General features: G+C 40.6%; 2 protein-coding genes across 3 annotated transcripts in view; both read right to left on the bottom strand.

Moving 5' to 3' along the window:
* Positions 1-22,248, bottom strand: part of LOC137952904 (chitin elicitor receptor kinase 1-like) — a 37,671-nt gene extending 15,423 nt beyond the window's left edge. The window contains exons 1-5 of one of the 2 annotated variants that reach the window (XM_068800012.1): positions 21,955-22,248; positions 21,498-21,744; positions 20,226-20,259; positions 19,841-20,119; positions 7,037-7,239 (exon numbers count right to left, since the gene is read on the bottom strand). In XM_068800012.1, coding sequence (XP_068656113.1) covers positions 7,037-7,239; positions 19,841-20,042 — 405 coding nt within the window. In that variant the 5' untranslated portion in view covers positions 20,043-20,119; positions 20,226-20,259; positions 21,498-21,744; positions 21,955-22,248. Of the gene's footprint in view, positions 1-7,036; positions 7,240-19,840; positions 20,120-20,225; positions 20,260-21,497 lie in introns of both variants that reach the window. The other variant, XM_068800011.1, reaches the window with a different exon arrangement.
* LOC137952690 (lysM domain receptor-like kinase 3) lies at positions 20,047-22,134 on the bottom strand. The gene is made up of 3 exons (XM_068799755.1): positions 21,498-22,134; positions 20,226-20,259; positions 20,047-20,119 (listed from the first exon to the last, which is right to left on the bottom strand). The coding sequence occupies exons 1-3, from the start codon at positions 22,132-22,134 to the stop codon at positions 20,047-20,049; spliced, it is 744 nt and encodes a 247-aa protein (XP_068655856.1).
* Positions 22,249-25,062: the final 2,814 nt, after the last annotated feature.

Below are 25,062 nucleotides of genomic sequence, written 5' to 3'. Positions count from 1 at the left end.
CCTCTATATGTTTCATTCTCTCATGGAATACAGGGTTGCTGGCAATAAAAATGGCTGCCTGGTTATCACAATTCATAACCATAGGGTCAAGTAACATAAAACCAAACTCAAGAAGCACAAACTTAATCCACATAAGCTTACTAACTGTATGAGTCATTGCTCCATACTCGGCCTCTGCACTGGACCTAGCCACAACTGTCTGTTTCTTACTTTTCCAACTTATCAGGTTACCTCCAACAAAACAACAGGAGCCTAATGTAGAACGTCTATCCATCTTACACCCAGCATAATCGGCATCAGAATACCTAAGTACATCAATTTCCCATTATGAGTATACAAAAGACCTTTTCCAGGTGCACCCTTCAAGTACTTCAAAATCCTCTGAGCAACTTCTAAATGGACTTTTTGAGGATATTCCATGAACTGGCTCACAACTCCCACAACAAATGAAATATCCGGCCTGGTAACTATAGCATAGATCAATTTACCAACTAACCGTCGGTATTGAGTTTTATCCTTGAGTGTAGGACCCTGGGTGTCATGTAGATTATGATTAACTTCCATGGGGGTGTCTATAGGTTTAACACCTAATAAACCATATTCCTTTAACATATCCAATATATATTTTCTCTGAGAAAGAACAATACCTCGCTTGCTACGAGCAACTTCAATGACAAGGAAGTGCTTGAGAGAGCCCAAATCCTTTGTCTGAAAATGTGTGGTCAACTATTGTTTAACTTCTGTAATAACATCAAGATCATCACCAGATAACACAATGTCATTTACATAGACAACCAAAACTACCATACTAGTCTTCCTTTTAAGTAGGAACATAGAATGATCACAATGACTCCTATGGAACCCAAATTATAGTACCACATCATTAAACTTTTCAAACCAGGCACGTGGACTCTGTTTAAGTCCATAAATAGCCTTCTACAACTTACACACCTTTTCTGTCTCCCCCTGAGCAACATACCTAGGAGGTTGCTCCATATACACTTCCTCATGTAGATCACCATATAAAAAGGCATTCTTCACATTGAGTTGAAAGAGAGGCCAACCCTTATTAACAGTCACAGATATTAAGATACGTATCAAAGTAAGTCGGGCCACAAGAGAGAATGTCTCAAAGACATCAACTCCAAAAGTCTACGTATACCCTTTCGCTACCAGCCAAGCTTTGTACCGTTCAATAGAGCCATCAACATTATATTTGATAGTATAAACCCAACGACACCCCACAATAGCTGCTCCTGCAGGTGGATCACATAGATTCCATGTTCCCCGAGACACCAAAGCACTCATCTCATCATCCATAGTTTGTTTCCATTCTGGAGAGCACAAGGCTTCCTGCACTGAACGAAGTATATAGGAAGTAGACAATGACATAGCAAAGGACTTGAAGGATGGGGACAAAAAATCAAGTGACACATATTTGGATATCGGATGAGAAGTACAAGACCGTTTACCTTTTCGTAGACTAATAGGCAGGTCCAAATCAGAGACAATAGGATTTGCAGGCAATAAGGAAGCTGCTGGATCATGAGAAGAGAGCTCTGTAGAGGTAACTGCTGGAAGCACTGCAGGAGTACGAGAGCGACGACTGTAAACACGAAGAGGCAATGAAGAACTCGATGACGCTGGTACATCCAAAATTGCAATAGGAACAAAACAGTCTGAAGGAGATTTAGGTGATACAGGAAGCTCAATAGATGATGAAAAATATGGAGTATGTTCAAAAAAGGTCACATCGGCTGACACATGTTTTTCGTCGAACAGGATCATAACGTTTGTACCCTTTTTGTTGACAAGAATATCCCAAAAAAACAAATTTGTCAGATCGAGATGACAACTTATCGACCGAAATTCCAAGCATATGAACAAAACAGGTACATCCAAAAATACAAGGAACCACACTAAACAATTTACAATTGAGTTTTAAAATCTGAAGTGGAACTTGACCACTCAAAACAGTTGAGGGCATATGATTAACCAAGTAACACAAAGTTAAAACTGCATCTCCCCAAAAATATTTAGGAACATTCATATGCAATAATAGTGTCCTTGTTACCTCAAGGAGATGTCTATTTTTACGTTCAGCCACCCCATTTTGTTGTGGTGTATAAGGGCAGAATGTTTGATGGGTAATACCATGAGAATCACAAAATACTAAAAATTTATGGTTAAGATATCCCATACCATTGTTAGTACGAAGTACATGAACACATGCACCAAATTGATTTTTTATTTCATTGAAAAAATTGAAGAATACATCAAATACTTCAGACTTCTCCCGTAGGAGATACACCCAAGTGACTCTACTGAAATCATCGATAAATGACACAAAATACTTAAAACCAAATGGGCTAGGAACCCGGCATGGACCCCATACATTAGAGTGGACTAATTCAAACAACTTGGTGCTTTGACTAGAACTAATTGGGAAACTGGAGCGACGATGCTTTCCCAACTGACAGGATTCGCAATCAAATGAAATATCGGCTGGGAGAGAAGGAAAAGACTGACGCAACTTAGCTGGTGAAGGATGTCCCAAGCGCAGATGCCACAAGTAAGAAGAATTTGTAGTAGTGAGAGCTACAGCTCGATAAACGGATACATCATCCAGCATGTAGAGCCCTCCCTTCTCATGTCTTGAACCAATCGTCCTCTTCGTCTGCAAGTCCTGGAAAATACAAGAAGTAGGATAAAAGGTTACTAAACAGTTTAAGGATTTAGTTAAATAACTCATAGACAAGAGATTAACTGGAAACTCTGGTATAAATAAAACAGAATCTAAGGATATTTGTGTAGTACGAACTATACCCTCCCCTTGAACGGGAGAGGTGGATCCATCAGCTAAATAACTCGACGATATGAATGAGATGGCTTAATGGACTGAAATAGAGAGGGCATACTTAACATGAGTGTAGAGGCTCCTGAATCAATGATCCAAGAGGGAGAACGAGACACATTTAGTGCATTCATACCTGTACTAGCCATCATGGCACTCACTGAGGAAGAAGGAGGAGTCTCGGTAGTCTGAAAAGTAGTAGATGAAGCAGTCAGTTGACCCAATCGTTGTAATAACTGCTGAATTTCCTCATACGATCCAGTGTGTGAGGAAGCGTCCTTATCTGTGACTATAGAATTGGCCCAGGTAGGTTAACCAAATTTGTCCCAACATTTCTCATAAATATGATTAGTCCTACTATAATAAACACATTTTCGATCCCCCCGATCATTTCGGCCACGACCACGGGTTGTGTAAGAGCAACTTCTACCTCTATTATTACCACCATGAAACTGAGCGTCGGGCTTACCAGTAGAAGATTGAAGGTTAAGAGCAGTTGCTTCTGAGAGGGCTCCACCTGACTCATTCTTACTTACAACTGCACCTTCAGCTCGAAGAACTCTGTTAAAAGCTTGCTCAAGAGTGCTCACATCCTCATTAACCAACAATTGGGCTCTAATAGCATCATACTCATGCCCCAAACCATCCAAAAACCGGGCTACTTGAATCTGATTTCTTTCTTACGGATGTCTTCAACATTCGTAGTGAAAGGATGGAATGTAATCTCCTGTAGTACTCCCCTCATCTCAGTGAAATAATCTGTCACTGATCTACCTCCACGCTTCATATTAAAGAACTTCACATATAACTCATAGATCCTTGATAAATTACTTTCTTGAGACAAAATGGAAGCCAATGTAGTCCACATTGCCTTAGCATTATTACAACTCAAAATCTAATCACTAAATCTGGATTCCATACTATTGACCAACCAGGTCATTACTAAATTATCTTCTGCCACCCAATCTTCAGTAACAGGTACCGAGGGATCATCATTTATATATTTTGCCATTCTTCTGGCCCTCAACTACATCAAAACTGATCTAGACCAGTTTACATAATTCGATCCATTCAACCGGATCGTAGTTATTTGAATAGACAGAGAAAATTTCACATCTGAGCTCTCAGCAGTCCTTTGGATTGCAACCCTTGTGTTGGAATCAGCCATTAAACATCCCCAAACACCACAATTCAGTACATCGGAGCGTCAATTAACCAAGGGAAACACTTTCCCCAAATTTCAATATTTGCGTAGTCAAAGGGGCCCTACACCGAATTCAATTAGGGCAATGCAACACCCAATTCGTTCAATTTAGAATCAATAGTTATCAATTCCATCAATTGAGACCATAAATCAATGAAAGAATGACCTAACTGAGACCATAAATCAATGAAAGAATGTCTCGCCAAGGTCCAAGGAGCTCTAGTCCAGCTTGGACCTTGGTGTTTCTGTCTCCTCATCATTCGCCGGAACAGTACCAAGGTCTGCCACATCACGCAATATTGAGACCACATTACCATGGCGTGTGTCAGTCTTGGAAACCATGAACACAAATCCCAATTCCTTCAAAGTCTACAACATTTCATCCCAACGCAGATTTCCCCCCGCTCCCTTTCAGCCCAAAAAATTAGCACCCAAAACTCCCAAATGGTACCCGCATTTCCTCATCCCCTCCATGGAAACATTCCAAACCTGCTCCCACCTGGGACCAGCCCACTATTCCGATCCCTCCACACTTTCTTACCTCTGGACTTGAGCGGCTGGCTTGTGTTGCCGCTATCTCTTCGGACATCCCCGGCCACTAAAGATGCTCGTCTCTCTCCGACTGGTTTTTCCAGCACCTAAGACTCAGCTATCTACTGCAATGCTCATTTCTGCATCCGAGTAAATGGTTGGTCTTTTCCGATCACCTGGAGACTGTTAGATGGCTTCTCAACTCCCCCCCCCCCCCCCCCCCCGGCTTTAGTCTCCTCTGTTCGTGACTGGTCCCCATCCTCTCACAGCATTGGCTTCAGACAATGGCTGCTGGTTGTTGGCCTTCCACCAGAGCTTTGGAACGTGGGAGTTTTTCGGCTTATCGCCAATCACTTTGGCTCTCTTATCCGGATGGATCATTGCACTGCAAACCATCGCAGGCTTGATTTCGCCCGTCTATTCATCAAACCAAACCGTGAACACTCCAGGAAATCTTTTTTGAGGCTGAATAGTGGACAAGCTTTTTTCTAGATCCGCATTACTTTCGACGAGCACATCGGTGATGATGACGAAGCTCCCTCTTGTCGAGGCGATGATCACCAACCCAGTCACTTGGATCACCCAATCTCAGATGACCCGGTGTGTCACTCAAGCCGCTCGTTTGCTCCCTCACCCCCCCCCCCCCCCCCCCCCCCCCCCCCTGCAATCCGAATTCAAATTCTGAACCACTTCTGCAGCCCTGCCTTTCTGACACACCCATAGCCACTTGTCAGCCCAACATTTTTACAAAACCAAGCCGGATGACCATACACAGCAATTCTTCATGGCACTACAATCAGAACAAAGTAAATTTGATTAGAAAAAATGGAATCAGATGATGGAACTTGCCAAGAAAATAGGAGTGACCTATAAAGGGTATTTGTCGGGCGACAAGTCCACCCCTGGAGTTAACAGCAAAGACCATCAATGATTGTTATTTCTTGGAATGTATGCAGCATTAGTTCCCCCCGGATGCGTGCCACTATGCGCAATCTTTTTGTCAAAAGTCATCCATCTATTGTAATATTACAAGAAACTAAATGTCAAAATCTGTCTGACTCCACTGTTAATGACTTGTCGCGATGTCCTAATTTGGAATGGCTGGCTATTAAGGAACTCGTCAGTTGTTGATGTGGTGGATTATATCATTGGCATGTTTTTCTATCGGCATTAAATTACGGGACAAGTGTACCGGCCTTACTTGGGGCCTTGCTGGAATTTATAGGCCCACTAGCTATCAAGATCGTCGCTTTCTTTGGGAAGAGCTCTCTGACCTTCTTCCTCGATGGCCTATCCCTTTGGCTCGTTGTTGGAGACCTTAATGCAATCAGATTCTGCAGTGACAAATATACCTCCCCCCCCAGCAACCAGAATTTCTTCAACAAAACCTACTATATAACAATACACAATGCCTTCTTAATCCACCCTTCCACTTAGTTGGACAGCTTTTCAAACTCTACTTGATATGCTCAAACACAAAGTAGTACTATATTTTGTCTTTAACAATTGCTGCCATCGTTCTTCAAAGTGGTGCCACACTGCACCTACTTGTTACTCAAGTCCCTAATTCCTCTCTAAGCCATAATTCAACTGCTCCAATACCAACAAACTGGTAGGACCCATCCTTCTATCCTTCTTTTAGGTTGTCTCAATGTTAACTTTTTAAGGAAAGTAAAATGGAAGAAGTTTTGAGGTTTTCCATGATATATTAGAAAAGGAGTAACAAGAGAACGATTCATGAGAAGGGATTACAAGGTTTATTTCAAGGGAAATCCAACCTCCTAATCTCTTGCACACAGGAGAGAGTTTTTGTTTTGAGATCAATCTCTAAAGTGTCCTCTATCTTAAAAGTGACAATAATCGCTTTTGGCACTGACCCAATACCTATTCCCTAGCTCCTAGTACTAATGCCAAGTTACTCTAAGCAATTCTCTAGTTCACACAAACTATACTTCACTAAACCCTCTTCCAAGCAAAATCTCACTTAGCCAACACTCTTCCAAACCCGCATAGGGACCCAATACAAAGCTGTACGCTCACTATGCACTAAACTCAAAACTCATTCCCACTAAAAATAGATAAAATTAAATAACACCATAAAAGTTCCTAGCACTAAATGACTCATCCTAGGGAACGTTTAGGTTTCAGTCCAATTGCAAGTTCTTTTTATGAATTTTGGCCGCATACTCAGACCACCCTTTCTTCTGGTGAGACTTGAACCACAGACTAGAAAACCTGCCATGTACCCATTTAGTCAAATATCCAATTGCTGGTTTGATAGACAATCAATGGAAAAACACAGATACAATAACAAAAGCCAAGACTATAACCACTGTGTGCTACTCATCAATGCTCTAAAATAACTAAATTTAACATAACGAGACCAAAATTAAGAAAGCCAAGAAGGTACAAGTAGACAGAATTATCCCCATGGAGGAAAGACAAACCTCTCCCCTAAGCTCTGCATAATAAACAGCCCCAAAGCCACCTTGACCAATCTTATTAGCCAAACTGAAATCATTTGTAGCCCTGGCAAGCTCTTCATAGGAGAACTCAAGAGATTTATCTACAGTAATACCTGTCAGTCCAGGAGAACTTCGACCAACAAGAGCCGCTGACTCTGACATTTTATCCAGGGGACTTACTGAATCTAGAAAGAAGAGATAATGGAGTGATTAATTGTTCATTAGTGTGCAGAAGTAACAAACAGATCAAGTTTTAGTCAAGCAATTTGAAATCTGGTGTCTCTTCAGGACAAGGAGATTTTTGTTATTTGTTGACACGTTACATATCATAGATATAAACATTTTGAACACCGTTCCATTAAAAATCATGTTAGAAAAGCTTTTAAATAAGATAATATTTGCTCATAGCCATCACATAATAAAAACGATTAATAACTATTATCCATAAAAATTCCAACATCAATGTATTTTTAAATTCTTTACACTACTTAAAAAGAATTATATATTAGCCATCAACATCTAACAACACAGTATTTTTTAATTAATAGCAGCACCTAAATATGATGTTATAATAAGCCCACATAGATTCAGAATTAGAAAGATTTTGTGTTTATTACTTGAACAAAAGCCTCTCAATTTTGTTCATGGTGAACCTAAACCTAACTTTAACATGGTATTCGAGCAAGTACTCATTCATGAGTCTCAACTCAAAATGGACAACATGTATGAATCATAAAGATGGCCTACATATGGAGGCGACTGTTTCTCTTTTAAGACAAGGGGGAGTTTTAGAATGATAAAACAGAGATTTGGGATTAGAAAGATATGTTGAATAATGTAAAAGGATATTTCAGTCTTTTCACTAACGAGTACAAGTAGGAAATTATCCCCCTTAATCTTAGAAGATCTTCTGTAACTTTAGGTACTTAATTTATATTTTATTTCACATGATAGATGGCAATTTCATGTAATATGAGGTAGAGAGGCGTTTTGGGAACTTTTTAAGGCTGCTTTTGGCCAACCATTTCTATAGAGGCCTTCTTGAGAAGGTTTTTATGAAAAAAATTCTTGTCTATGATATCTCTATAAGAGGAAGTAGTGTATGGCTACAACTATTTCCAAAGAGTGCTTTACATAAGAAGTTATGCATTATATTAGATATAATGATATAAGAAATAACTTTTAAAGGCAAATTACTAACAATATCCTTACTACCTTAAGTTTATAATAAAATAAATATAATAGATCAAGACCTATTTTTAAGATAAAATACTAAAATACCCTTATTTTCAAATTAAGTTTAATAATAAAGTAAATATAATAGAATGTATAACCAATTTAAAGGCTAGATTATGGGTCTAGGATTAGTGGGTCTACTTTCACATGTGTAAACTAAAATAGGTAGCCTATTTTGTGTATTATTTGTTTGGTGGGTCCCACATAGAATGTATGAGCCAATGTTAAAAGGGAGACCTCTTGCTACATTTATATCATGTATAGGTATAAATTTTTTAACATTATTAAGGGTATATTTGTCAAAATAAATATCTATTATCTCCTTTTTCCAAAAGAAAATATTTCTCTTTGGAGAAGCTTCATTTTGTATCTTCACCAAAGAAGTGATTTTCTCCTCTTTGCAAGATGAGCTCTTTGAAAGAGAAAGTTCACAATGCATTTTAAACTCTGGAAGTAGCTCTTTGAGTGCAAGAGCAGCTTTTTGGCTCCAAAGAGCCATGCCAAACACTCCCTAAAACTATCACACCAAAAAGGGATTATTGCATCACTTAGCGGTCGAGCTTTTCCTTCTTTCTCTCTTCTATTTTGTCCTTTGACCCAAATTTCTACATAGTATTACAGTAAAACAGTCACATATGGTAGAAATATTATGCTCTACATGAACCTCCAACAACTTGGAAAGGATAATAATTGAATTTTTTGTTCTGACCAAAACTCCAGGTTAGTGTCTTCATTTCTCTTTGTGCCTTAACCAGTTAGTTAATGGCCTTTGTGCTGTTTAAGACAGTTGTGAGTCTTTGCTTTAGGTTTTTGGTTTTTTCTTTTTGTTTTTTGGCCGTTTTGTTAATGGCCTTTGTCTTGTGGCCTCTCTCTCTTGTGATCTCTTCTTTCTCCTTTATTGCAATTCGCATTCTTTTCAAAAAAGTTAGGGCTTGACAAACCAGTATTTGTCTGCACAGACCCTACAGGTCTTCAAAAGTTTTTTTTGGGGTGAAATCAGGGCAATTCTATCGTTTTGCAAGTGAGTGAAGGTGCTGTTATGGAGTTCTTTGCTGCTATAATTGTGTTTTAGTGCTGTTTTATCCCAGATCCATGATTGAGTTGACTTCAGGCAATATACATGTTTGTACAGACTAGGTATTTGTGAATTTGATAAATTCAGTGGTTGTTTATTCTGATCTGGCCTATTAGTGTCAGGGTGTGACGAGGGGCAGCCAGCGGGGTCCAGATGGCACTCCCACATGCCCACCACACAGCTCCAGCACAAGAGAAGGCAATGCGCATACGGCAGGGGAAGCGCGTATGGCAGCCATTCAAGTTTGGGAAGCAACGTCAGCAAGCCTAGCACACAAAACTGAGCCAGTCGCATGCAAGGCAGCGCACCAATAGACGCGCAGAGGTGGGTCGAAATGGGGTTACGTGCGGCAAGGACTCCAAGCGCACGCGCGCGGCAAGACTCCAAGCAGGGCGCACAGAAAGACTCCAGGCGGGGCGCGCGGCAAGACTCCAAGCGGGGCACGCGCAGGACTCCAGGCGGGGCGCATGCAGGACTCCAGGAGGGGCGCGCCCGGCCAGGCGCCAGGAGACTCCAGAAGACTCTTGAAGGCGCCAGAAGACGCCAGAACGTACCAGAAGAGGGAAATCTCTGGAACTAAGGGGTTTTCTGGGCACCTCTAGAACTTTCTAGAGGTCAGGGACAACAACCAGGTTTCTAGCAATTTCTAGAACCTTCTAAAGGCAAGGGAGGAGGCTATAAATAGGAGGAGCCTCTCCCTTTGGAAAGCATTCTGATTCTTGAGCATTCTTTGCATTCATTGCTCTCCAAGTGTATAGAGAGTTTTAGCCTTCAATAGAGTTGAGCTTTTCTCTTCCATCTCTTTGGTCTTTCCATTGTCCCTTTGTTTGGCAACATCAAGTGTGGGAGGTTGGGAAGAAGATCCGAGGCACAAGGAGGCTGACTAGTTCTTGGGAAGAACTAGGCCGCACGGGGTAGATATTCCACTTGGCTAGACGAACTTAGCCAAAATCTAACCGCGTGACAACTGGTATCAGAGCAGCACTTCCAACCATGGCATCCACAAACGGCGATGTAGCAGCAAGAGGTAAGGAATCACTCTCTGAAAACGATTTACGTTTTGGTGATTTCGAGTCCAGGCTTGTTAGCATGGAGAATCAGTTTTCAAGACTGGAGGAGTTCGTGAACGACATTGCACATGCACGGTTACTTGTCCCGGATTGGTTCCAAGGATTTGAGGACGACGTGCACAGTGCTATGGCCGTGATGCGAGCCGAAATCAGGAGAGTAGACGAAGAGGTCAAGACCATTGCGGGAAAAGTTCGGGCGAGACTCACTCTATGCGAAAGAGACCTTGCGAATGGAGGAGGTTCGCAAGGAGGTGTCAAGATCAGGATCCCGGAGCCAAGACCCTTCACTGGAAAACGAGACCCAAAGGTAATAGACAATTTCCTTTGGCAAGTAGAGTAGTATTTCATTGCCTCTAACTTGACCAGTGAAGAAGCCAAAGTTAGCACTGCATCGATGTTCCTTGCGGATGATGCTGTGTTATGGTGGAGAAGGAGGGCTTCGGTTGAGCAAGGAGGTGAAGCCCCGGTAGAGACATGGGAGGACTTCAAGAGAGAACTCCGACACCGTTTCTTTGCGGAGGATGTGGACTATCAAACTCGAAAGGAGCTGCGTGCCCTCAGACAAAAAGGTACGATTCGAGAATATGTCCAGGCCTTCACTTCACTCATGTTGTGCATTCCTCGTATGTCCGACGAGGATAGACTCTTTTCATTTCTGGCTGGGCTAAAGCCTTGGGCAAAGACCGAACTTCGTAGAAGGGAGGTAAAGTCCTTGGCTTCAGCCAGAGCCACGGCTGAAAGGTTGACCGAGTATGAGCGAAAGTCAGAGGACAATGCTGCTCGGCCAAACAAGGACAACTTCTTCAACGGAAAGAAGAAGACGAGGCCAGAGAAAGAAAAGGATTGGACCGAACCCACCAACACTCGCCACACCAACAGCAAGAAGAAAGATGATAGAGGTAAGCCCTTCAAACACCCTCTAAAATGCTTTGTTTGTGAGGGGGAGCACATGGCAAGAGATTGTCCCAAGAAGGGAATGCTAGATGCTGCCCAATCTGAGAGCGAAGAAGAGGAGCCACGGATGGGGGCTCTATCGTTGCTCAATGTTGTCCGGTCGAAGGAGGCAAAGACGAGTGCCAATGAGGTAAGGCCAAACCGTAATCTTCTCTACTTGGATGTCCTTATCAATGGATTCCAGGTCAAGGCCATGGTAGACACGGGAGCAACTCACAACTTCGTTTCGGAGAAGGAAGCGAGACGCTTGAAGCTCAAGGCTACAAGAGATAGCAGCCGGATGAAGGCCGTGAATTCCGCTGCAAGAGAGGTATCGGGTGTAGCCAAAGCCGTTTCTACCAGTGTTGGAGAATGGGTTGGGAAGTTGGACTTCACCCTTATACCCATGGATGACTTCACAGTCATTCTCGGCATGGATTTCCTCACAACTTGTAAGGCCTTCATTTTACCATCACTAGGCGTAGTAGGCATCCTTGATGAGGGAGGGGCTTGTGTGATCAATGGTTTTAAGACCAATGAAGGATCAATCAGCGCCCTCCAACTCAAGCGCGGGTTTAAGCAGGACTGCCCCACCTACTTAGCTGCCTTTCGTGAGGTAAAAGAGGAGATGACCCAGGAGATACCCAAAGAGGCGACGGGAGTCTGGAACAAGTTCGGGATGTCATGCTGAGAAAGGCAGAGAGGCGCCAGTTTCGGTACTGCTGGGAGAGACAGCAGGGAGGCGCCTGTTCCGGTACTGCTGGGAGAGGCAGCAGTGAGGTGCCAGTTCCGGTGCTGCTAGTGAAGGCAGCAGAAAGGTGCCAAATCCAGTGCTGTCGGGAGAGGCAGCAGGGAGGCGCCAGTTTCGGTGCTGCTGGGAGAGACAGCAGTAAGGTGCCAATTCCGGTACAGCTAGAGGAAGCAGTAGAGGGGTGCCAGTTCCGGAACTGCTAGGAGAGACAGCAGATAGACGCCAGTTTCAGGAACTGCTGGCAGAGGCAGCAAGAAGGTCACATTTGGACGGATGTGTCAAAGCTGCAAGCCAACCATGAGGGAGTGGTGCATGTTGATAGCGCGCAGACGAGGACGTCTGCATTATGGCGATGGGAGTATGTGACGAGGGGCAGCCAGCGGGGTCCAGATGGCACTCCCACATGCCCACCACACAGCTCCAGCACAAGAGAAGGCAATGCGCATACGGCAGGGGAAGCGCGTATGGCAGCCATTCAAGTTTGGGAAGCAACGTCAGCAAGCCTAGCACACAAGACTGAGCCAGTCGCATGCAAGGCAGCGCACCAACAGACGCGCAGAGGCGGGTCGAAATGGGGTTACGTGCGGCAAGGACTCCAAGTGCACGCGCGCAGCGAGGACTCCAAGCGCACACGCGCAGCGAGGACTCCAAGCGCACGCGCGCGGCAAGACTCCAAGCGGGGCGCACAGAAAGACTCCAGGCGGGGCGCGCGGCAAGGCTCCAGGCGGGGCGCACACAGGACTCCAGGCGGGGCGCGCGGCAAGACTCCAGGCGGGGCGCATGCAGGACTCCAGGAGGGGCGCGCCCGGCCAGGCGCCAGGAGACTCCAGAAGACTCCTGAAGGCGCCAGAAGACGCCAGAACGTACCAGAAGAGGGAAATCTCTGGAACTAAGGGGTTTTCTGGGCACCTCTAGAACTTTCTAGAGGTCAGGGACAACAACCAGGTTTCTAGCAATTTCTAGAACCTTCTAAAGGCAAGGGAGGAGGCTATAAATAGGAGGGGCCTCTCCCTTTGGAAAACATTCTGATTCTTGAGCATTCTTTGCATTCATTGCTCTCCAAGTGTATAGAGAGTTTTAGCCTTCAATAGAGTTGAGCTTTTCTCTTCCATCTCTTTGGTCTTTCCATTGTCCCTTTGTTTGGCAACATCGAGTGTGGGAGGTTGGGAAGAAGATCCGAGGCACAAGGAGGCTGACTAGTTCTTGGGAAGAACTAGGCCGCACGGGGTAGATATTCCGCTTGGCTAGACGGACTTAGCCAAAATCTAACTGCGTGACACAGGGTGTGGTGTATCCATGCTTACAGGCCCAGAATTGCAAGTTTTTTTATGCATGATTTATGGTGAACAAAATGTGACAGATTAGTCACTGGTTCATCTGGCATTCTGTGGTGGGTACTGGGTGCTGTTTTTGCACTTTTTATTGGCTGTGTATTGATTGTATGGACTGTTTGCTCGGTAGTCTGGATTTTAAGCTTAAAGGTGGCTTCTTCCAGTAAAAATGAGATTTGACTCATACTCCATGGGCTAAGCCAAAGAGGACAAGGATCAACCCAGGTCCATGTTACTACCAACAAACTAGATGGTAAGAATTATCTGTTTTGGTCTAGAGCAATGAAAATGTATGTGGAAGGTAGGGAGAAAGACCATCTCATATTTTATTTTTTTGAAATGATGCTGAATTTTATTAAGAGGGAGCTCAAAAGAGCAGGTTACAAGGGGGGAAGCCTTCCCAAACAATGAGAGATTGCTGGGAGGTTCCGAATTTTGCCAATTTATCAGCCAAAGAATTGGCTGATCTAGGAATGAGGTTCCAATTACAATGAATGGATGACACAATGTCAGCAATACAATCAATGGTTGGCCAGTGGCGCCAAGGGGGGGAGCTATCTTTTGAACACTAGCTGATGACAGTCTTTGAGTCTCCTTCGATAAGCAGCTTGTCATGGAGACGCTCTTTGAAGATTTGGAGGCCGAATCTGACTTCAACAGTATTTGAGTCAGCAATACCCACCGGCCCAGCATAGGATAGAAGAGGGTCTCCACTGACGTCTTTGAAAACACCACCAGCTCCAGCCAACCCAAGACAGAAGATCATCTCATTTTGAAGATCTCCATCTTTTCCAAAGGGTTGGAAAAAAGATAATGCTATTGTTGTGATGTTGTAAGTCAATAACATGGAACACCATATCCGTGGTCATTTGATGCACTGTGACACTGAAGTCCATTTTTTCCCATTAAAACAACCACTCGACAGTCTATGACTAGCATGCCTACTCTTTTTCTTACAAAGAGAGGAGAAGAGCAACATTAAGTATTTTAGTGAGATGAGGGAAGTCCTATAGGAGATTAGTATCTGTCATCCCTTCATTGTGGATGAGGATAAATTGAGAAAACAAAAGGAAGATATCGATGTCAAGTTTCTTCACTATTTTAGGGCCAAAAAAATGAATCCATTAGGACTCAGATGTTGTCTAGTACTGATTTGCACATTCTCCCTGACGCTCATAGATTTGTCCTCTTTCCCCGAGGTTCATGCCATAGTTATGAGAGCAGAAAATGCAATTGCTCCAAATATGGATCAGAATACCAAACAGTGTATGTCTCAGCCCCTGCCTAACTCCATCATAAGGTAAAACTGACACTTTTAGAGGAGGTGGTAGAGGTAGACGCCAAAAAGGTGGGGGCAGAGGTCGTGGTTGTAATGACTGGAATATGATCACTGTAGAATAACGTGAACAAATCAATCATCACATGAGTCAAGTGGGCCACTGAAATTGAGACTACCATCAGTCTCAAGGAAGCGATTAAATTGATACAGTCAAGTACCAATTCTACTATGGCACAATCAGATGCAACTGCATTTCATGCTTCTCCCACATATAAGTGTCTCACTAATTTCAGGGCCTTTACATATATGACAGGTAACTCATCTCAGTTTTCCTCTTTGAGTCATTCAACTTCAAAAAGCTTTGTTATCCTGCCGATGGTTCCTCTACCAATATCGGTGGTGAAGGCCATGCTACTTTGTCTTTGTCAACTGTTTTTTTAAAAAAAAAAAAAAATGGGTCACCTATATATTATATTCCTGAACTTCTAGTTAGTTTTCTTTATTCGGTCAAATTACAAAGCATTTAAACTGCTTAGCAACCTTCTATCCTACTTTTTTATATTTTTAGGATCTCCATACAACGAAGACAACTAGTGGAGGATGTGAAACAAAAACAATGCAGTAGCAAAAAGAGATAACCGCCACCTTCTTTACACTGCACGTACCTTTTGAAAAAAAGATTCCAAAGAGTTTTTGGGGAGATCCGGTATTAACTACTTGCTACTTGATACACCGCATGTTGTCCTCGATTTGAAATGGTCAAGTTCACTTGGGAGCCATTAAACCTAAATCTGAGTTGCTTTTACTTCCTAATCAAGTTTTTGGGTGTGTTTGTTTTGTTCATGTCCTTGCTCTTTCCATTAACAAGTTATCCCTTTGCTCAATGAAATAAGTGTCTATACGATACTCACAAAGACACAACGGATACAAGAAATTATTTGTCTTTGTCAACGTTACACTTTGCCTTATTTTCTCGTCTTGTGAACCCCCACATGCTTTGGACAGTGAAAATCAATGTCAGCGTATGCCATTTCCGGTGTCAACTAGTGAAAAGTCTGGTTGTGAGAAAAAACCCATGTAGATGTATCAAAGAAGACCCAAAACAACACCACAAGTGAATGAAGAAATACAAGATGATCAATACCACCAAATTGATCAAGGCCCCCAACTCGATTCCTCCATCATCCTCCTCAACTAGAGATCTGCTTAAGACATTGACCTGTCCATTGTCTTAAGGAAGGGGTATGCTCTTGTACTCAAATTTTGATTACCTATCTCCTTATTATAGATCATTTCCCACCTCCTTGGTGTGTCTCTACTCCCAATGTGCTAGAAGTCTTGAACCTCTCAAAATGGGAACTAGTTATAGATGAAGAAAAGCATGCACTGATATCTAGGCAAATACGACAGTCATGTCCCCTGTTAATGTAGCAACAACCGTGGATGTTTATAGGACTATTTATCAAATATACCAAACGAAATGATTGAAAGGTAGAAGGTCAATTAGTAGCAAAGGGTACACTCAAATGTATGGTGTAAACTTCCTTAACACTCTTTAGTCAATTGCAAGACTTAATTCAGTATGCATTCTAATCTCTTTTATAACTAACAAAGGTAGGCCACCTTTTCAATTAAATGTGAAGAGTTCCTACATGGTGATTTTCCAGAAAAGACATATATGGAGCAACCTCTAAGGTACATTGCTCAGGGGAAGGTGTCAATAGAAGAAAGCCATAAATGGATTCAAACAAAGCCCACAAACTTAGTTTGAAGATTTTAACAAAGTAGCAAAGTAGTGATGTACTTTAGGTTTCTGAGAGTCATTATGACCATTCTAGGTTTGTTTGAAAATGGAAATTTAGAATTGTCATAGTATTAGTGCATGTTGATGACATTGTTTGATCAAGTAGTGATTTATAGGGAATAGATGAGGTAAAAGAAACACTTACAAAAAAACACTTTCAGACCAAGGATCTCGGCCATTTGACGTACTTTCTTGGGATACAGATGGCTAAAGGTTGTTTGGGATGGAAATATCACAAAGTACATCCTTAACTTGCTTAAAAGACAGGGTTGCTTGGAGCGAAACCTATAGAGTCACCAATGGAGAGCAATAACATTATTCATGATGATCAGAGTCTGGCACTGAATGACAAGCCTCAATATAGAAGACTTCATTGGAAAATTGATCTAAGCCACACTAATGAGGCTAAATATTTCTTAGAGAGTAGCCAATTTATGGAAAATCCCGTAGCAAGACATCATATGACACTATCTATAGAATTTTGAAAATGTTAAAGGGCTTTCCAAGTGAAGGCTTGTACTACAAATCACATGGTCATCTTGATGTTAAAGGTTTCTCTAGTGTAGACTATGTTGAGTTCAAACTGGATAGAAGATCCACAAGCGATTGTCTATAGCTTCATTGGAGAAAATTTAGTTAAAAGTAGTAGCAAGAAACAAACTATTGCACCTAGGTCTGGTGTTGAGGTATAAAACAGGAAATGGTACACACAACTTGTGAGTTGATGTGAGTAAAGTCATAGGAAAATGATGAATTGAAAGAAATTGAGAGAAGAAAGAAGAAAGGAGAAGGAGAGAAAAGTTTCTGAAAAGAGAGCAATGGGAGAGCTCTCATTGGAGTTCGTGCACGACCCCAAATCTCTTATTTAAGTTAAGTAAAAATGGTACAAAGACATAAATACCCTCCATACACTTAAAGACTCATAACTCCTAACATACACAACATAATTACATAGAACCATAGACACATCGACATATGTTGAGTAAGAAAGTGTCCTTACCATAAAATAGTGACCATGTAAAATGACAAAACTACCCCTGATACTGTTTTCCAACATCATTAAAGGTCGAGTTTGGATTTGTTGCGAAGGAACCCATGGTTATGCTATATGACAATGAAGCTTTTATTTCTAGTAATCCAATCTTTCACGAAAGAATTAAGTACTTTGAAGTGGATTGTTACTTTATAAGAAATGTTGTTAGGAGTGGAAAGATTGCAACTCCACATCCATTTTACAAACCAACTTGTGATTTCTTTACTAAACACTTGGTAAAAGAGAGTTTACTTCATTTAAAACAAGCTGGGATTGTTAAACATTTATGCTCCAGCTTGAGGAGGAGAATTAAATAATGCAAAATGGTATTTGGTCTTTTCACTTATGGGTATTCATAGGAATTTGTCATCCTCAGTCCTAAAAATGTTTTCCAACATTAGGCATTTAGTTTTATATTTTATTTCTCATTAAATGGGGCTTTTTTCATGTAATATGCTGCGGAGGGGGATTTTGGGAACTTTGTAAAACAATCACTTAATACAAAAGGGGAAATATGGTTTAAACCTGAACTCTAATCACTCCAGCCTCTTGCATCACTTCTCTCTCACACAGTTTTCCTTTCTTTCTCTCTACTATTTTCTTCTTAAACTCAGTTTCTACAAGATCTTGTACTAGGAAAAGACCTATTAACTTTGGCTAGTCATTTAGGATGGACTTAAGCCAAAGTTTAACATATAATTTGTATAGTAATTGATAATCAGAACTCTGACAAATAAAGCTAAAAGTATAAAACAACAGCCAAAGGACAGCAAAAGTTATAAATCTGAAAGGTAAAATAAGATGAAGAGACATAAAGAACACGCTAACTGTATATAGTTCTGGCATGTGATATCAAGCCAAATTAAAGAAGCAAAGGACACTTGACTTAACTACAAGCCCTCCAATAAACCATATTAGGTACCTCCAAAGTAAATTATTCTTCAACTGTAATTATTTTTTCCTTCAGTGACTAAATTTTAGCTGTAGATATAACTTTCACTTTCTTTCTTTTTTTTTTAGATGTTTCAATAAGTTGCTTATTAGAACACATGTAAAACAAGGTGACTTAAATGTTCATATGTACAAGACATATAGATGAGAGACTAATATCAGAAAAAAAAATAAAAGTTATATTCAAGAGCCAAAAACACTTTCGCCACCTACAACTTCTATCAGTTTTTTTTTTTTTTTTTGAAATAGTGCTGAGAATTGTATTATACAGAGAAAATTACATCAAAGACTTAGTAATCTAAACAAATAGTTTTGAAGTCTAACAGTTGTTTTTTTATTTTATGAAGGTGCGTATATTGATAAAAGAGAGTATTATCATAATTTGAAGTCTAACAGTTGTTTATAACATAATTTAGAAGAACATGCTCCAAGTGCTTAAATATGTCCCTTTAAATGTGAGAAGTATTAGAGTGAACAGAGAGCAAGAGAGATGTAGAATGGGTCCACCAGGGGTGATACTATACAAGAATGATAAAACATAATACAAAAAATACATAACCGATAAGGAGAAGGCAAGTCAAAGGGAAGTAAGTTCCCAACGACAAGGTGTTGCCAAGAAGCTCCACTTTAAGCTACAAGTCAGCCATGTCATTGGCATCCCTTGTTGCTGCATCCAGGTGATAGCAAGTGTGGAGCAAATACCCTCAATTATCATAGAATTTGTGCAAAACCCTGGGCGAAATGATTTTCTAGTTGTCCAATTAATGATGCCCACAGAGTCACCGCTACCAATCAAGAAGACAATAAAAAAGGCCTCAAAGAGCTCTCACCCTTCTTGAAATTCTTTAATGGAATTAGCTACTCCATAGGCTGCAGAAAAATACTAGAGGGATCCTCCTCAAGCAGAGAAATCTAGGTCTGCAGCAAGCAGCTCCCCTAAGAACTGAAATCAAAGTTATACTTTGGCCATCCCTTTAAGAATGGAGTCCAGCACGGACCTAACCCATCCCACAGTCCCAGAGAAGTGGGCATCACTCTCCATTTGTCTCTCAACATAAACTAGGGACACATGTGGAAAACTGGGAATTTGCTGCAGAGGAAAAGCGAAACCCTACAAACCAAAAAATAACAGCAAAAGGCTTCTGAGAGTGAAACTGTAACATGTAAGAAACTTGTACCTGATACTTCTAGCAGTTTATTAGTATGTCTCTTAAGGTTCACACTAATTAGAAGGCATTGGATGTAAGCATGAAACAAACAAGCAAGAGAAAGAGAGAGAGAGAGAGAGGTGAGAGAAGCAGTTATATGTCCAAGAATGATTACCATGCCTATGTTGTAGGACTGAATTATTTTCAGCTTGAGAAGGAAATAACGGTGCACGCTTCACCTTACTCTTTTTAAACACCTTGAGATATAAGAAAATCAGCAAAAACAGTAAAACAATTGCCCCTGCAATTGAAACTGCAGCTACAGCTCCACGTGAAATTCCTGCTTGAATACCAATATGAGAGCCACAAAGCCTCATAAATTTAATGGAACTCAAATAAGTTATCCCATTTTGACATGTTGACAAATGACAAGATTATAACTGACGGACCTGTTCTGCAAAAGAAATAAGTCAACCATGTCATTAGATAACTGGCAGACCTCTTCACAAAAAAAAGACAGGATATAAACTAGAAAACATAACAAACAAATTAAAATTTACCTTGATTTTAGAGGCCTGTAGCTTCCAGTTAGATCTGCAAACAACAAGAGGAAAAGGACATATCATGAAGCTTCAGTTTTCTGTGAATGGAGATGAATAATTCATGAACAGTTCCCATAACAGTGTTGCTACATACAACAGCTTAAATATCAGGCAAGAAACCACATTAACCAAAGGCATATTTACCCCTCGACGCATTTATGATAAATACAGAGATGGCCCACCCAAGAGCACTTTTTTCATCGCAGAATGTGCATAGGCCCCCACACCTTCCTACCAGCAGAAACAGAGAGGAAAGATGTGCAGGGAGAGGTACCTCCACTCTCCTTCTCTCCTGGTTCAATAAGAACTAAGAAGAAAAAGCACCTTTCCTTCCACTTAAAGACAAGAGGTGAACACCTTCAGCCCTTTCTTTTTCAAATATTATATTTATCTCTCCACCTTTAAATACGACTTACAACATGTAAGATAACACACTTTTTTAATTAGTAATATAAGTCACTAGATTTTTTGGTTAAAATATATATATATATATATTTGTAACATTGGATCCACATTTCTCTACAATCCTAAATTGTAGGACATATTAAGTAATATGGCAGCTAAGATACCATATTCACAAATTTGGTATCTAGTAAGGCTGTTTTCTGAAAATTATCTCAAATGAAAAGATGGGAATCCACTTGACCTCTCAACCTATAAATAAAGTTGAATCCATCAACTTCAAGGAGAAAAATAATTTAACCACAAAAAAAGTAAAAAACAAAAAGAACGCTCAAATTTTTTGCATGCATTTTTTGTGCACATAGATGCTGTACACATTGCAGACAGCATGAGAGAATAAAAAAGAGAGTGGAAGATTAAAGTCTCTTCCTGGTATATGCTCCTTAAGAGCTTGTCAGACATTCTTCTAAAACGAAGAAAACCATATCAAAGGCACCACATTGAGAACAACAATCGCTCATAAAATTGTAGGATCATCATGTTCGTGATCAGTTCAAACTTCAAAGCACAAATATATGTTTCAAATCATTCCTCCAATATTAAAAGTAACTCATGATAGAATTAGATAGGTCTAACGTTTTTAGAGCTTAATATTCTATTGGCAAGGTCTGTTTTATTTCCCAAAAATGATTTGCTTTTTGGTGGTGGCTGTTATGACTAATATCGTGCTTCCAGAACCATCATATGAGTAATCTTTGAAAAATAAAAAACTTCAATATTGCTTATTCTCTCAATTATTGAAGTCAAAGATCAAATTCAAGAATTTACCTTTTGCAGGAACAAAAACCAACCCTTGCCCGCCGGTGAAATTCACATCTTGGTTATACCTCTCCACAAATCCCGTGTCCGTGAACTCCAATTCTGCAGTAACAGACGACAAATTCTCCCCAGACCTCAGCGGATACGTCACAAACATCCCATAATCACTGGACACGGAGGCCTTGCCGCATGAACAATTAATTGTCACGTTAACCTCCCGATCTAACGGAATATTGATCGGATTGTAGGTGTTGACCTGCTGAAGCCAATCAGCAGTGGTGAGATTGGAATAAAGTTGGGAGGCGATCTTATAATAAGTGTCGCCAGACTTAGTATTATAGCGGAAAGTATGGCCCAAGAAATCCCCGTTGATGCACTCGCAAGAAGGAAAGGGGATATTAATACGGATATCCGAAGCTAAAATATCTTTGCTAGGGAGCTTTTTGGTATTGTACGAATAGATTACATCGCTGGAGATGGAGAAGAGTCTGGAGATGTTGTCCAAGGTCTGGCCTTGAACAACGTAGAAAGAAGCAAGGGCCAGCTCGCAGCCTCTGTTACATTTGGATTTTGCTGCCCCCAAGAAAGAAACCAGAATGACTGCAAGGGCCAGCCAGTGTCTGATTCCTCTGGTTGATGCTCTCATAGTCTGCAAACAAAGATTCTAACACGAAAAATCTGAACTGTGAAGAACAGAAGCAGCAGCTGTCCGAGAGGGAAGCACGAGATGGAGGGAGAAAAAAAAGTTGACCGTCTCTACCATATGTAATGATACTTGATGGGTTTTTGCAATCAAATTCGTGTTCGCAGTCGTCATCTTCGTCGTCGTCGTAACTAGTTGGTAGAAAGAAGGAATGACCGCGGTAGTAAATAGCTACGACGCCACTGTGCTGGTCGTCTCTTGGTTCACGCTTTTTTTAAAGTCGGGGACCGGAAATCATGTTGCAGCCAAAATTACGATAAACCTGTCGCAGAAATGATAAGTATCGTAGTTTTCCGACTCGGAATCCGAACTGATTCGGATCCTGAAATTCCGAGTTTGATCAGTTTTATGAATTTAATGGACAGACTCGGCTTTTGTGAAAGACTCTCTGAGTATTTATTTTTAGATTTATTATAACTAATTTTTGTTTTAAGTTGGGATTACTGTCATTACCTTCCAACTTAGGGGGGTTAGTCAACAAACTGAAAAATTGATCTTCATCTTCATCTCATGCATCTACATTATCTTCATCTTCAACACGGGTGTTAGTGTGGACAAGTTTATGTCCACTGGAAAACAATTTCCAGAGTTAGTGCCCCCAAATGAGGAAAACACAGAAACTAAGAGAATTAGTAACTTGTAAAGTATACTTAATTAAAATACAATACTTAAACATCAAATTAGGTAAAATAAACATTATTACTACACCAATAACTAAGTTAATGTATAACTAAAATATATTAATGTACTAATTAATTTAATTATATATTATATTAGTTAAAGATTATTGTTTATTGTACATTAATACTGTAATTACGTGAGTCAATTAACTGTGCACATGATTAATCATAAAAAAAATAACGTTAAAAATAACATAAACGAATATAATACATTTAAGTTATTAATTTATTGATAATATAAGGTGTTCTTTAACATAAAAAAGTCATGATTAAACAGGAAAAATCTATCAAATACTAACTTTAACACACTATATATTTTTACATATTATTAATTAAAAATATTTTTCCATTAAATATAAAACCATTGATTTTATTAATTATAAAAATGAGTTAATTAAACCAAGTGCTTGAGTTAACAATAATTTAATTACCACTATTAAATCACTAATACAATAGAGTAAATGGGGAAATCGAAATCGAAATCGAAATTGAAATGGGAAAATCGAAATCGAAATCGAAATCGAAATGGGGAAATTGAAGAAAATCAAAATTGAAATAGGGAAATCAAACGAAATCGGAAGGTTTTATGGGGGAAAGGAGAATAGCGAGAGAGAGAGAAGGGAGTGGGAGGTTGAAAGGGAGAAGAGAGGGAGAAGAGAGAGAAGAAAGGGAGGTCGAGAGGGATAAGAGAGAGGGAGAAGCGAGAGAGAAAAACGGAGAGCGAGTCTGAGAGAAGAGAGGGAGGCACAGAGACGAGAGGGGGGGTGAGAGAGAGAGGGCGAGTCCGAGAGAAAACCGAGAGACGGAGGCCGGAGACGAGAGGGAGTAGAGACAGAGGCCGGAGAGGAGAGTTCGAGAGAAGAGAGGGAGCAGAGACTTCGAGGGCGCAAGGAGACTAGAGAGGGGGTGCGGGAGAGAGGGAGGAAAAAATGAAAATGAGGATGCACGAGACAGGGGAGTGCGAGGAGAGAGAGGGGAAAAACAAATGTCGCGGGTTCGAACCCCCGCGCGTCCTTCATTTGGATGAATGGCAAAAAGGGTCGGAAACCACTTGAATTTTTTTATAACGTGGAGATGAAGGATTGCTTCATCCCCAACATCCAAATGAAATGTCATTTGTGCTCCACTAACGACTTCAACTGATGAAGGGCGTAATGCGGTTGATCTTCATCTCAGACTTCAAGTTGACTAACCAAGCCCCCCTTAAAGGATAGAGTAGAAGGCTAAGTCTGAAGGATGAAGTAGGTGACACAATTTACCATGAAGAATTCTATAAGTTGAATCAAGTCGGGTCAAAATCATTACTCTATTGATTTGAAATATGTCCTCTTCTTATTTTCTTCATGTATAAAAATTCAAATTGGAAATTAAGTGTTGTAATGGTTGTGCCTCCTTCTAAATTGAAATATGAGTGTTGCTATCATTTAAGAAAAAATATAATCTACAATGAAAAATTGCATGTCTTGGGAAGCAAATTTCATGTAACTAGTATATCCAAAGTAAGGAGGAGAACGAGATGAAGACTACAAGCAAGATATGAATAAGAACAACATGAATTAAAGCAATGAAATCAAATTTTAGTACTAAGTCACAACAGATTAGAATTTCTTCTCAAGCACAAAAGTTTTTTTACTAAGATTATTTGCAAAGTGAAGTTACAAACACCATCTTGAGGGGGAGTGTTAAAAAACACCTACATGTGTAGAAGTGGCAAGACTAGTAAATAAGGAGAAATTTCACAGAGATAACAAAGAATTTTAATTATGCAAGCTGGTGTTTATCCTCTTATGTCTTTTTCCTTTGGAAGCATGTAGCCCTAAGGGCATTGTAGCCATTGTAAACATCATCCCACAATTAATATATACAGCCTCAAGACATAGGGTAGAATATTCAAACCCATTCATCTTGGCTCAAATTCGTCCCTACACCTTTATCTCTATTTTCATCTTCTCTCCTCTCTCCCAAGAGCTAGAGTTCCTCTCTTCTCTCCTTCCCTTGAGATCTTTTATGTGTTGACCCTAAAAATCAACATCGTAGGCTAAACATAATTTCTAATGGGGATACCATTAATCATCACTAACCCTGAGCTAGCTAGTCTAAAAAAAGTTGTTCATGCCTAAATCACCTCCAAGTTAGAGAATCAATGAACTCCTAAAGGCATTTGGAAATATTTGCTCATGGTTTTTTGTAA

Source organism: Aristolochia californica, unplaced genomic scaffold (assembly GCF_029961685.1).
Source record: "Aristolochia californica isolate CCGP_79_NKW_82.1479 unplaced genomic scaffold, dmAriCali1.0.hap1 SCAF_16, whole genome shotgun sequence".
In the NCBI taxonomy this organism is placed as follows: domain Eukaryota; kingdom Viridiplantae; phylum Streptophyta; class Magnoliopsida; order Piperales; family Aristolochiaceae; genus Aristolochia; species Aristolochia californica.
This window is presented reverse-complemented; position numbering and strand designations above follow the sequence as displayed.

What these genes read in the sequence shown, in the direction of transcription:
- LOC137952690 (XM_068799755.1), bottom strand. Translation starts at nt 22,134, where the DNA reads ATGAGAGCATCAACCAGAGGAATCAGACACTGGCTGGCCCTTGCAGTC. An exon ending in GGTTTTTGTTCCTGCAAAAG is followed by an intron (nt 20,260 to 21,497) that starts GTAAATTCTTGA and finishes TGTTGTTTGCAG; the next exon opens with ATCTAACTGGAAGCTACAGG. An exon ending in TACAGGCCTCTAAAATCAAG is followed by an intron (nt 20,120 to 20,225) that starts GTAAATTTTAAT and finishes TTTCTTTTGCAG; the next exon opens with AACAGGTCCGTCAGTTATAA.